The 14,765-nt window shown below is 31.7% G+C and overlaps 1 protein-coding gene across 5 annotated transcripts; it reads right to left on the bottom strand.

Moving 5' to 3' along the window:
• Window positions 1–4,381: 4,381 nt before the first annotated feature.
• Window positions 4,382–14,677, bottom strand: LOC410045 (serine/threonine-protein phosphatase 4 regulatory subunit 4). Of its 5 annotated transcripts, none has more exons than XM_393531.7 (16): window positions 14,463–14,677; window positions 13,454–13,704; window positions 13,276–13,349; window positions 12,868–12,974; window positions 12,427–12,656; window positions 12,175–12,303; window positions 11,998–12,104; window positions 11,736–11,927; window positions 11,509–11,667; window positions 11,247–11,429; window positions 10,714–11,160; window positions 10,539–10,644; window positions 10,395–10,425; window positions 10,262–10,281; window positions 10,133–10,178; window positions 4,387–9,895 (listed from the first exon to the last, which is right to left on the bottom strand). In XM_393531.7, exons 1-16 carry the CDS (start codon window positions 14,501–14,503, stop codon window positions 8,380–8,382), a joined length of 3,639 nt encoding a protein of 1,212 aa, XP_393531.4. In that variant the 5' UTR covers window positions 14,504–14,677; the 3' UTR covers window positions 4,387–8,379. The 5 variants fall into 5 exon arrangements, with proteins under 5 accessions (XP_006560926.2, XP_016766611.2, XP_393531.4 ...); XM_006560862.3 differs by having other exon boundaries at window positions 4,387–9,508; XM_006560863.3 differs by lacking the exon at window positions 14,463–14,677 and having other exon boundaries at window positions 4,382–9,895; window positions 12,872–12,974; window positions 13,454–13,686.
• Window positions 14,678–14,765: the final 88 nt, after the last annotated feature.

Below are 14,765 nucleotides of genomic sequence, written 5' to 3'. Positions count from 1 at the left end.
TGTATTTTCCCCCAACATGCAAGGAATTGTTTTCATCGTGCCGGAATAGAATTTGTAATATATTATATTATTATAGTAACGCTCCGATACTGTACTACTACGTCCGTCGTTTTCAAGTCAAGCCCCAAGGGATATATTGTTCTCGTATACGTTCATTCTTCATTTTCTCGTCGAAGCAATCACACAACTGTCGCTGTAGCAACGCCACGCTTATCCTGTTTATCGTGTCGCGAAAATTTTTAAGGATCGAGCCAGATGCGTTAACGAGCAAAAAAAAACGAGGTCGGCTCTTCGGTACACAGAGGGGTTATACATATATATATATATAAAGAATTATATTACTTACAGTTGACTCTATAACGAATTGTAAAAGTATTAAAGTAGTATTAATCACAAGACTGAACGAAAAATAAAAAAAGAAATAAAAGTTGCTGTGTGGTTAAATTGTAGGAAATATCTAAAGAAGCTAGATTTATATATAATTTTCCGATTAACCTCTTTGTTTTTTATCCGGAGAGATATTTCTCTCCCTTTTATATATAAATATATATATATATGTTTTTTTTTTTTTTCTGCATTCCGTGTGTCGAACGTGTTCTGTGTCCTCTATAATATCGTAGATATGACGAGACCGTGAAAGCATAAAAAAAGAGGAAAAGAAAAAAAACGATAAAAAAAAAAAGAAGAAACGAAAGAAAAAAGAATATTACGCGTATTTGCTCCGCTTGGTAAATTTGAAAGATAGACCAAGCCATACTCTGTCCAAGCTCTCGAATTTCATATGCTTAATTATACGTTAATACGAGAACTCGTAGTCTCCATACTATGAATGATTTATAGAACACGGCACGAAGGATACTTAATCGAGCGAAAATGAATATTATCGAAGAATCAAGATTATCAAGAGCATAGAATTAAACGATCGATCTTTATATTATACACTCGCGTGGATCGTAGAGTCCCAGCGGAAGTTATTAGATCGTAATTTCGTAAAGAGAAAAAAAAAGGTATAATCTTTGAGATAAAGTGGACATCGTACCATACAATTTTCAAGTAAATATTGTAGACGTTAAGAAGGAATAATATATATATATATATATATAGATATATATACAATATATAGAGATGCGTAAAATGTGTGCGTGTGTCCACGGATTTTTACGCAACTCTATTATATTGATGATGATTGCCAATCGAGAATAATAAGTTTCGATGCGATCGAAAGTACTTTTTTAAGTACTTGTGCGCGTTTAATAAGATCTCGTCTTTATCGATTCCAGCGAGTTGTATAAGGATTGGTAATCGTTTCTATAAACACATGCTAGTCAAAGTTAAGTACTATTGTAGCGATAATATATTTTTACTGTAAAAGGAAACTATCGGGGGCAGGTTGAAGGCTGGCCTACGCGTTTCGCTGTACGAAAGGAAGGATACAAGTTCGAGCGACACGAATATGTCTGCGAATAGAATCGTCCTCCCCTCCCCCCCTTTTTTTTTCTCTCTCCTTGTCATTCCAACGAACACATTGAATCGCGATATACGTGATGATCGATCGAGACAACTCTTCGAATTTTATTACAACATTACAAAGACGTATAGCAACGATTGCATTTATTATAAGACTTCTTAAATAACATAGCTTCTAGTCAATGAAGAGGAATTCAAACTATTTGAAAGAAAACATTTAAATTCGATCGTGTATTCGCGCGTGTTGCGATTCAATTGATCTCCGGGAAATGCCTGCCTCCGAGGCATTGAGAAATTGCGAAATTGCTGGAAGCCAGGGGGACGCGTGGGCCAGTCTTCCGGCCTCGAACAACCATATCTAAGAATTTACTAATATTATCGATCACGAATAGCGAGTAACGTTTTCAAGGGTATTATATACGATATAATATGCTCTGTTTATAATTTCTGTACATATAGTCGGTGTGTGGCATTAGCGTAACCAAGCGTTTCTTTATTTTGTGATCCGAGATAATCGTCGCTGGAGGTGGAGAACGATTTTTACTTGTGTATATATTATATATTATATATTATATACGAAGCAAAAGGGGGAAAAGAAAAAAAATGGAATGGCTAGAAATCGATATACCATGATGTGATGAAATGCGCTCGAAATCGTCTTTTAGGAGCCATTATCGCGTTTCGATTGATTTCGCTCGCGAGTTACATCGTATAATTGCACGTTCAACGGTGCGACAATTGATTCTCGAGGAACAAAGAGGAGGAGGGGAGAGGGAGAAGAGTTGGAGAGAGAACTGCGAGCGATTCGTGTGTCGTCGTCGTCAGGGATTATTTATGCGATACGAGCAATCTGAAACGCTTTTAACTCACATATACACATACAAATTGTAGCATACGAAGACAACCAAAAAAAAAAAAAAAAAGAGAAAAAAAGGAAAAAAAGAAAGAAAAGCAAGAGATAGACTAAATTTATTCTCTCTCTCTGCGAACTTAAGTCCTGTTCTATATATATATATATATATACGTATTAGAGTTTTGCGAGATTGAGAGAAGTAAGTATCGTTTTTTTCGCGTACTTACACGAACACAGATGCATAAGCAATTCGTTTCTCGTGGTCGTGTCGATGCTACCGACCCGACGAAAGTGCTCTCGATTGCACGCGATCGTAGCAATTACGGGTAAAAATGGGGGAAGTGCAATCGAGAGGGACGCCATCTTCCTGCGCTCTTCAACCCTTAAAGCGTCCCGTTTCTTTTTTTTTTTCGATATCGTTCGAATAAAAGAACGAACATTTTAGTTCGATCGAATCGCTAATGGCGCGGCCACTTGATTCTTGGAGGGCGATCAAAAGGGTGAAGATGAATTTTGTACCCCAAAAATTTTAAGAGAACGATTCTTGAACTTTTTCTTCAAAAATGCCAGTAATACGTTATCGTTCTTTATTAAGGTTAATTAGATTCTTGAAAAATTGAATATATGAATCGTATATTTTGCTCTGATTAAGAAAAAAATTAACGTTATAATATTAATATTCCAAAGCAAGATGAGTTTACGATACAATTTATCGTAACAATCTTTTCACCTATTATTATTCTTCTTTTGACATTATAATAACTTGTAAGAATATTACAAAGTATTAAGCTCAACTTGATATAATTTCTTTCGAGCAATGCACTTAATTTTCCATGTGCAATATATCATCCCCGTGTCCCGGAAGGGAAAAGGAAAGATGTGGAGCGCAGGAATTTCGAGCGTTACTTCGACGTTAGATCGATAGCATCGAGCCACGAAGTCTTCTGTACATACTTCTCCCTACTATATAGTCCGTTGATCACACAACCGATGATTCCGTGCGAATGAGGGAACGACAAAGATATAACGGAAGGTACACGTTGCTCGCGTACGAATCAAGGGATGAATCGCATGTGATGAACACCGTGCCATCTTTATTCAGCTGTTACTTCTAATAACTCACGTTGAAACGGCATGAATTCGAAAGATAGATACGTCTACGTTCGAATGAAAAGACAAAGAATGAAAAAGGAAAGCGTGAATTCTACTAGATGATAAGAGCTGATACTTTTACTACCGAAAAGTAATACCGAGATAAGGAAAACGAAGAAATCGGAATCCGTTTACTTTGACAATCCGTTCTCCGACAAAATGAAGAAAGAAAATATTCAGTTCGGACTATTCGAGCGTATTCCGAGGAAATAAATCTTTGTTCGACAAAGGGGAAAGATATTGTTTATAGGAAATTTTATATAAAGCCAATCATCAGAGATCGTCCTTGAAAAAAAGTTTAGTTTCTCGGCGAGGCGAGGGAGGTTTTAAAAATTAGAAGAAGAAAAAAATATGTAGAGAGAAGAAGCAGTATTTTACGATCGGAAGGAAAGTATCTGTTGTCGAGAGAAAGATATAATATAACATAAATGCCGCGTTTATTTTCGAAATCCTTATTACATATAATAGTATAAAAATCGCCACAGTTCACATGGAGGGGAATTCGATGGGTAATAAAATAATGAAATGATAAAAATAAATGAAAAACTAACGTATCGGGCTATTATCTCACGTTTAGAGACGCATTTCATCGGGTGGGAGAATGGAAAATTCCAATCGATTTATCTTTTTCCAAGTTTTTTATAATCAAGGTAAGCGGGTGCGTGTGAATGAGCGATGGTGATCAAACAAAATCATTATTATATACTTCGTAAGTAAATTATAAAAGGAAACTCATACACAGTTTGTAGCGACTCGAGTCACACTGATTTATTAAAAAAGTAGAAGAAATAAAAAGAAATTAAAAAGAAATCCTTTACCTTTTCTTTCTTCCCTCTCGTTGAAATTTTTATTAAAATAAAAAACAAAAAAAAAAAAAAGAGAGAAAAGGATGATCGAGAAGATAGATTGTCGGATTGTGTAACAAAAAAGATTCGATTTATTGTTTGTAACGTATATTAAAACAGATGTATAATATATCGATAGAGCCAATAAAATCTACGATCGCGTTGTTCTTTAGTTGTTCACATTTAACTAGATTTTTGTTTCTTACAGATATACCTCACAAAAATACACTTCTCTTTGTTTCAATAACATTCCTTATTCTTTACGGGAGCAATTATGAGTAATAAAAATATCGTTCAACGAATTCGATACGTTCGCAATTACACGAACGTAATTCTCTTCGCGTTATTTATTTGTTTCCATTTTATTCTCGCGTTTAAATATGTATCATTACTTTTATTTTATTTTATTTTATTTATTTATTTATTTATTTATTTTTTTTTTTTTGTTTGTCATCACAGATTACCCTTTCCCGAAAGAAACACGCAGGCCGTTAACGTTTGGAAACTTTCTTTTCTTTCTAACTTGTTTCTAATGCGATAAAATTCAATTGACGTGCCTTTCTTTCTTCTCTCATTCAATGGTCACCACAATATTATTACTTTTCCTTTTTTCCCAAATGATCCAATGAACGACGATTTATCCAGGATAAAGAAAAATTTCTATCTCCCAGAGTGATTACTCGATTTACGTACGCGACACACGTACGTAACACGATATACGTATTATTATTATTATTATTATTAATATATATATAACAGTGTCAGCGATAAAAGTGCTCGTCTCTTTCTTTTCGTTATCTTTTTTTTCTTTTCTACGTATATATAAAGAAACAAATACGTTAACAATTACGTTAAAGTACGAGAGTAGCACGAATGTCTGTGTGTATGTGTTTTTTTTCTTTTTACTTATCATATATATATAATATACTGCATATTTTTACTTTCTGGCACAAAAGTTAATAATATTACGTACGGTAAGATCTGTACAAAAATAAGGAGCAGCATTTTAAGCGATTATATTCTTATGGCGAAAATACGAGATTCGAGAAATTTTTACTTTTTCCCTGTGTTTTTTTCCTAGTTAGTTCCTTCTCGAGAGTAAACCTTTCTTCGCTCTCTACTTTCGCTTGGTTTTCTTCGAAACGCGCTTTCCCATGTTACGGCTGTCCCTATAGTTGCACATTTAACAATTTGTTCAATTTCATTAAACCATATATACTTATTAGTGTGTGTCTGTGTATATATATATATATATATATATATATATTATATATAATATATTCTAGGATTTCCTATAAAAAAGAAGTTTCGTCGCATGGTGAACCAACAACCGTACGATTCGGCGAAACGTAACGCAAGTTTTTTGTTTTTATTTAAATATACATCGATCGTAATACTCCTCTACTTAAGAGATTAATTTTGCACCATAATTGTGTACGTTAGATTCACGAAATCGTACGGCTGACGCTACCCTAAAGTCTCCTATAAAAATAATATACAACAAGCTTCGCTATGTTACCATATATATATATATATAAGTCGGTAGCCGTAAGATCTTACAATTATAACAAAATAATTAATATCGTTTACGCGGCAACAATCGATTTCGGTAAATTGCATCTCTTTCTAATCTCTAAGCGTAAAGAGAGTGTGATCTATCTTCGGTGTTCGGTAGCTTGTACGAGAAAAAGTATATATATATATATTCCTGTAGACCAATAACGATTAATTGCTATATAGGCAGGTGTAAAATCTTTGCGAAATCGGATTGACTAGCGATTATTAAAAAAAAAATAAAAAAAAAAAAAAAAAAAAGAAGAAAAAAACAGGTTCTACATTAAAATTGGGGATTTACAACCCTCGGAAATTATGAAATCGGAGAAACGAACGAAAGAAGATGAAAGAAAGGTCGAAACTAGATTCGGATATTCGGGCGAACAGCTAGTTACAATATAATAAATGTGTAAGAAAAATAGTCGATGCTTCGTTTCTTGAACAATATTTTTTTTACAAGCCAGCTATAGCTACGGATAATCTTTTTTTTTTATAATATACGGGAGCAACGTATATCAAGATCGTGATATTAAATATCGCGTGTAATTTAATCTCGTCGTGACAATTGCTCGACATTATTCATGTATTTTGGGTTGGTTATTACTTTTTTCGAAGTTTTACCTTGTATATATTCTCCTTGTATTCGACGGTACAGTCACCCTCTTTCCAGGCGTTGAAGTCTCCAATCGATTCAATGGCACTTGCACTGTAAGGCTTATACAGTATATGTACATGACACAAGTACATAATGCCTTTTAAGGGTTTTGTACATTTGATATTTAATCGTATCATCATTAGATATTATCTTTGGCTTCGAAGCGTCTTATATCTTTTCTCTCTTTTCTTTTCTTTTTTTTTTTATTTTTTATTTTTTATTTTTTTTTTTTTGTCTTTTGATCTTTCACCCCAAAATACATTTATCAGAAGCTCAATGAAAATATTTCTGCGAAGATATTATACTTGTCCTTTTCGATACATACTGTTATCTCTTTTATTATTTTTAGTTTCACGATAAATTTCATTAATTTTTGCTCTCCTTTGATTACTACTTTATAATTAGACATTTGCTAAATCGTTTTGGTCAGTCTATGTACATATAATTTTTGTGTATGCGTGTATGTTACGTGTGTGTTACGTGTATATGTGTATGTGATATTCTTTAAGAACTGTATGATATTTTCGTAGATATTTAAGACACAACAGTTATTCCAGTCCACTACGCAAGGGAAGAATTTTAATCGTTCAACGTGTTTAAAGGGAAATCGGGGAATCGAGAATCCCTAAAGTTGCGCTCAAAAAGTTACTTCGTTTATCGTAGTTCACTGGTTCTTTATAATAAAAATTAATTATTAACGGCGATGTTCGTAAATCGATCGAAAATTATAATATCTAGTAAATAATAACACCTCCCATTCAACGCGATATAATAATAAAATTAATATATATATATCATTATAATCGTTCGCTATTATATGCGTCTACACGAAATTAGACTGATTTTTTTTGTTTTGTAAATTCAAGCTAAATTAAAAAACAAGTTATAAAAAACAATGGCGAAAAATCCTATTAAAAATTATCAGCCTTTACTGGCACGTTACAACTGAATTCGTTAAAAAAGAAAAAAAGAAAAAAAGAAAAAAGAAAAAAAAAGAGTAAGATACAAAAAGTCGTATCGAACATTTAAAAATCATTTTACAGACATTAAAACTAGCCCTGCTTTTTATAACTATTCGAGACTAGACCTAAAATTGGCTATTAAGATAATTAAATTCTATCTTTTTATTATCTCGTCGTATCTATCGTAATCTGTGTAATCCCCTAAATATAATAATTTATTAGAATATATTATTCAATCAGTGAATAAAGTTTTATAGAGTAATACGTATTAGATATGCAGCTATAAAATTAAAGTGCAAAATAGTCTTATTCTTTTACTTTTACGAATTTCGATACAGCATCGTCTAATAAACAGTCTTCCAACATAAGCATCTTTTTTATTAAAAACGCTAAAATACCTGATAAACTTTCCTAATCGATTTATCGAAATATAAATTTTTTTCAATATAATAATGTGGGAATATAATAAAATTAAAAAAAAAAAAAAAATGTCTAAAATGTTACTGGTAATAAATAAAATATAGATTCATCTCTTCTTTAACTTCTGCCAATCATATACGAATAGAAAAATATATTAGTTAAGCTAGCTAATAAGAAATCTAACAAGGTTGTACGAAATCGTAAATCGGAACAACCTCATAATAATATAGTTTCCAAATGCCTCGTTATTTCAGAAAGAAAATGCTGAATTCGAAAAAACCTAAGATTCTATAAAAGGTTAAAATACACAGAATATATATACATATATAAAATGTATCCCACAAAATCTTTCTATCCCCCTGATACAACGTATTTGTAATTAGATGCGAACCAGCACATACAGTTATCTTCTTTTTTTTTTTTTTTTCTCTCCTTTCATATCGATACGTAAATGCGTTTGATGTAATTACACTAATAGAGTTGATACTCCTCGAATTTTCGGCACAGTTTATCGATTTCCTCGTACCTAAATTGTGAGCCCACAGGGCTGGAAGCCCTAGTGGCAGGTGCAGTTCTACTACGACGTACAAAACTTCTTAAGGGTATTTTGCTATGTCCCTGATTATGATTCACATCTAATGTCGAATATCGTCTTAATGCTCTGCTCAATCGTTCCGACGGCGTATACTCGGTCACTTCTAAGCTATGCTGATCCTTCAAAGTAGTTTTAGTCTCTTTCGTATCCAACATTTTTAAACTAAAATTTGCAGAATGCCGTTTAGTCCTGTCCAGCATACACTTTGTTTGGACGATTTTAGGCTTGTCTTTATCCAATATCAATGAGTTTCGCCGTTTCATTTTATCGTCCATTGCCCTTTCTTGATTCACGCTATATCCAAACCTCGATCTCATCACAGGTCCAAGATACAAGTGATCTTTTTTATCTTGCTGTTGATTCTCCTTCACTAAACTCAAACCATCCTCGTAATCAATCGACCTTAATCGTATACCTTTCACGTGATTAGTACCGTTGGTTCTTCGTTTTATACCATCCTCGTACTCGGCCGAAAAATTTCTCTTAGGCTTTCCTTTCTCGAAATTTACAGAATTCCTTTTAGTCCTGTCTAACGTACACTTTGACTGTACAACCTTCGGTTTCTCTTTATCCAATATTAACGAATTTCGCCTTTTCATTTTGTCGTCCATCGTCCTATCTTGATTTACACCGAATCCAAATCTCGACCTAATCAACGGACCAACGTATATCGGATCTTTCTTACCGAGCTGTTGATTTTCCTTCACCAATCTTAATCCATCCTCGCAATCGATGGAAGTTCTGGCATGGTTGGATTGATCAGTATTCGTTCTTCTTTTTATACAATCCTCGTATTCAACGGAAGAATTCCTCTTAGGCTTCCCTTTATCGAAATTCATGCCAGTAGGCCGAATATGATTGAACGAGGTTCTTCTCTTACCAAATATGGAATCTTGTAAATGTGGTATCTTGGAAGTACTCTGAGAGAATTGCACCGGAATCCTGATACCAGCATCCACAAGGAATTCGTCATCCGACAGCATTACCGGTATCTCGGGCATAGAGCTACAAGGCCAACAAGAGTTATAGTGAGCTGCAAGCGTTCTTACAGTGGCAGTGTCCTTGCTGGCAATGTTAGTGGAAAATTCGCGAGCATAATCTCGAGTTAATAGAAAATTTTGCTGCGATCTTCGCCGATTTTCTCTCATGATCGCCAAAAAAACAGATTTTGCGTAATCGGACGAGGGACAAGAATGAAAATTATATTCTTCCCCATAATTGCATTCACACGTTTCCGGCCACAATATAAAGGGCAATGATAATTTCGATCGGCTTTGCTGAGTCTTTTGCATTAGATAATCACTGCACGATCCATTGTCAAAGTTAGTATGGGTTGTACTAATATTTGAGTTGGTATACCCTATTCTTTCCCAAGGATGTGTTAGTTGAATTCTGTTAGATGCAAAGCATGCAGAATTTGATATTAGGTTTCTGCTGAAATTGTTAACTAAACTAAAAGATATAGAGAGAGAGAGAGATTCACAACTTTATTTTTCGTCAGTTCTAAAGAGTCTATCTTTTCTATTCGAATATTAGTTCTATTCGAATGTTAGTACAACACTTATAATTAAAGTTACTTTTATTTATAAAAATATATATAATGGATAAATAAATATATAACTTATGTACCTTGTTTTTAATGATTCGGCGGATGGACGAGGAGAGGTTATGCTATCTATAATAAACATTGTTAATTTTAATTACTATTGTATAAAGTAATCTATATTTGAATGACAATAACGAGAAACAAATACTTACCTTTGGAGGTTGTTTGCGGCCTGAAAAAGGAATAGAATAAAAAACATTAAATTAATTTAAAATATAATTAAAAAATAATTACGTATTCAAATTGATTACACGAATAGATATTCAAATTATAATATATACTTACGCTTTCGAGGAATCAGCTTGTCGCCATACGCCTATAATTAAAATATTTTAAACATTTTAATCAAAAATAAAATAAAATAAAATAAATGAAAATAATTTTAGTAATAATTTTAATAATAATATATTGGAATTTCTTCTCACATACCTTTTTTCGGAACTGGAGCTTTTCCAATTGCCATTCCTGATATTTTCTTTTCTTCTTCAAATTTTCTATTATCCTCAATTTCCTGTTTTGAAAGTACTCCAGTTGGCTGAAACAAAATTTCTTATATAAAAATGTTTTTGTATTGATACATCGAATTATAAATAATATTACTTACCATTCGACTTTCATATTTAAGTATTGTCTCGTCCAATTTTTTTATAACAATTGTTAATGAATTTAATACATCTCTATCTTTTTCGCTATTTATTAAATGCGTCACCGTTGATTCTAATATAGTTAACAATTTTTTATCAGCCGGTATCCGGAGGAGACTTTTTAATTGAGGCATCAAATTAACTACTTTCATTCTTATGTTAGCTATATTATCTTCAGCCAAACTTAATAAAGTAGTATAAAAATGTTCCTTGAAGTAAGCAGAGGAGAAAATTTCTAAAGCTTTCATCATTATACGAACAAACATCATTCTCGAGTAAGAATTCGCATTATTGGCCAATTCTGAACATAATTTAGTACGAAGTTCTACTCTTTGCGCAGGTTTTATATTATAACGTAAAAATATAAGATATAGATTTCCCGATGAGAGACGAATAGGTATTGCCCTCTGAAAGTTAAAGATAAAAAAATTTCATTATTGTAATATTATTGCAAAAAACGAAATATATAAACAAATTTATATTCAAAACTTACAGCATGTAATATTCTGAAAAAAGCCATTGGCACAAAATATGAATATATAAAATCACTTGGAAAATATTTAGGCAATACTTCAAACTGTGAATGTATTAAAGATACTAATCTCCAATTATGTGTACCTGCTATTTCCGATTCACATTTCAATAAAGCTCTACCTATTTCCATAACAATGGAATCCTATATTTGACAAACAAAAAGAATTATATAAATAAAATAAATATATTTCTTATAATTGTTATAAAAAAAGTATACAAACCATTTTATCTATGCCGATAACGTGACTTTCAAGCAAACATTCAAGAATTAATGCTATATGAGGAGCTATACCTTGTAAAACTTCTTCAGAATTATCTTTTAATAATTTTATTAGATCTGTTTTTATCCGTCCACTTTTTGGACCCAATACTTTGGCTACCTATATAATGATTTTCAATAGAAAATTTTATGTTATCGATTTTTAAATTATAAATCATAAATTCTTACTTCATGAATTCCACACGCTACAGTTCTCCGAACCAAATAATAATGATCGTTTGCCAATGCAGTGAATGTAAGAAGCAATGAATCTGTATCATCTGGAGAATTCGATACAAAAATGAACATTGCTGGAAGATTAAATGCGCAACATCTTCTGCATTCTACGTATTTCTCGTCTTCGTCAAGATCAATATCCATCTAGATTCGTATTTTGAATGTAAAAGATATATATTATAAAATATATTCAATTTTTTGTTTTTGTACTTACAAATGGAATATGATGCTTGGATTCTTTCCTCATTATAACAATGCCCATTTGTGAAAGTTGCTGATAATATTTTAAAAACCATGTTTTTTCCGCGGGTAATAAACATTCTAAAATATCAATAGAATATGAACATATTGTGATTGCAAAAACAAAATTTCAATTATTAAGAAATCTTACTTTCTAGGCCAAGTACAATTTTTCCAAATTCTTGGGAAATTACACATATCACGCTATTGTCGTGATATATAGACTGTGAAGTTTCACATAATTTTTTAATAAGTGGCACTATGATAGTTTTTATTGTTTCTGTAAACAATTGTTATCATATTTTTATCTTGATAAAATATACGAATTTTAATTTAAAAATTGAAATATATTATTAAAGAAAACTTGAAATGCTTATGATGCACAACTAGTCATTAAGCATACCTTCTTGAAAATAAGGTAGCAAATACGCTATCGTTTCTACAGCGGCGCATCTTACATTGCTTTCTTCATCACTTGCTAATTCTACGAGAGATGGTAGCAAAGAGGTTTTTAGAGTATCAGCATTAAGGCCTTCAGCAACGAAACGTAGCTGCAAGCAGATATTAGCTCGTACTTCATTATTTACATCCTGACAGAGGGAATGTACCATTGGTAGAACTTCCTTCTGTATCCTGACAACAATTTTAATACGTATACTTATTTAATGACTTTATTGAAACGAATTTCTTTGAATAATTTTTACTAAATTTCTAAATTTACTAAATTAAAGTTTACTGTTAAATTTCAATATAAATTTGATCTTTCATTTAGAAATATTGTTGTTGATATAAATTGATTAATAATAAAAATATTACAAAATTTGATAAGATGAAACATACTCACAGACCAGATTCAAATCTTGTACAAATCTTTCCTAATATCTTGCTGCATATTATCCTTGAATAGATAGGCTGTGATAATTGCCCTTTGCTTAGACTCAATGGAAGTATCTGTATAATTTTATTACTATTATTATTCATATGATATTACATTAAATTTCAATAATGTTCAAATTTTAAAAAGTATAATTATAGTATTGATGATAAATATATAGCATTTTTTTGTAACAAGTGAATTTTAATACTTGCTTAGTCTAATGCCAAATAAAATAAAAATAAATTAATTTTATTTTTTACTGAAATACTATAATCATATTATAAAATTGCATACATGCATAAAAATGATTATACATTTGCCCTTCTAAATGACAATATTTTCTGAATATCAATTTCTAAGATCATCTATACAAACCTGCTTTCTTATGGTTTCTATCGGCAGTAACTCTATCACATCCAGTAAGGTCTCCAGCCATGCATGACAGATAACTTTAAATGTACATATATACATATTTAGTTATATAGAATAATACCAAATACATGAAACTATTTAACTAGCAAATCTAATGAATAAGCAAAAACAATTTCTTTACCTGGATCACGCTTTTCAAGTGACTCTAAGATACTTTGAAGGAATGTTCGACTAAAAACATTATGATTGACAAGTTTCTGTTCTAAAATTGTTTTGAATGTAGTTGAAGCTGCAATATGAAATTCCGTAGATGCAGTAGCTAATGACTGCTGCAGTTTTGGTATTACACGTGTTATACATGATTCTGTTTCTGTAGCTAATAGGTTTGGTAATGTTTGTATAAAATTAAGTTTTTGAATTTCATCGCCTTTCCTGAAATAATTATATGTATAACAGCAAACAAAACAAAGCAATGGTTACATTAATAAAGATAAATTATAAAAACAATGATTTCTATTATTTATATTCTAAATTTTCTATCATTTCAAATAAATATTCATTACTTATATAATAGAGAAAAAATTTTATTAAATTTTAAATTTAAAAAAATTATTTATGAAGCATGAAATTTTCTATAATCATTAAGTTTTTATAAAAATGACCCCTTCAGCCAATTATTTTCTTTAAATGTATGCAACTTTCAAGGACAAAAATCTTTACATAACATATCCTTTTGAAGCATGTGACAATGTTTTCACTGCTATAGTATACATATATGAATGCATTGTTGCATTCTTACAATTTTCATCTTTCGTAAATTGTCATTATTATAATAAAACATTTATTATTGTAATGTTATTATATAAAAAAGAAAAAAGATCAATAATAACATCAAATTTTTGAATAACCTACACTTTGAAATTTTATTATTCCAAACAAGGTCTTAGTTAATTGCTTACGAGTTACAATAGAATGTCATTTTCTTACGAGTGTCTTTAAAGGACTATAATTAGCAACGCTCAAACGACAGGATAGTATACTTCTTGAACGACGCTGTGATATTTTTAGAAATCGTGCATGAGTTCATACGAAAGAGAAACAGCCGAAAGGATGAAAAGACGGAATGATATATAGAACAATAACGAACTAGATTTACTAACTAAAAAATCATTCTCTATCCAACTGCTTACCGAGGAGATGTGCTCTTGTACAGAGCTTCCTCTTGCAACATTTTCAAAGTGCATCTTATTCGACAAAAACACAATAAAGGAGCGAAGACGAGATTAATTTTTTTTTACATGGATGTTACACGCGTACGCACTCTCATGACGCATTTGACGCAAGAAAAACAACACAACGGAACGTAGATGACAACTAAACTGGGCTCCTACTAGTCCTACTCCAAGGTATCGATTATATGTGACTTGTCGTACGAGACATCGAGTATTTCCGAGTTTAGCCGGAACAGTCCGAACACAGCCTACGTACCGATG

This window comes from Apis mellifera, linkage group LG3, assembly GCF_003254395.2.
Source record: "Apis mellifera strain DH4 linkage group LG3, Amel_HAv3.1, whole genome shotgun sequence".
Lineage (NCBI taxonomy): Eukaryota > Metazoa > Arthropoda > Insecta > Hymenoptera > Apidae > Apis > Apis mellifera.
Note: the sequence above shows the minus strand (reverse complement) of the source record. Positions and strands in the feature narration are given on the sequence as shown.

Excerpts from the sequence above, each read along its gene's own strand:
- LOC410045 (XM_393531.7), bottom strand. The coding sequence starts at position 14,503 with ATGTTGCAAGAGGAAGCTCTGTACAAGAGCACATCTCCTCG. Across the intron at positions 10,426-10,538 it reads AGCTCCAGTTCCGAAAAAAG|GCGTATGGCGACAAGCTGAT; the intron begins GTATGTGAGAAG and ends TTTTAATTATAG. Across the intron at positions 10,179-10,261 it reads GCCGCAAACAACCTCCAAAG|ATAGCATAACCTCTCCTCGT; the intron begins GTAAGTATTTGT and ends TGTTTATTATAG.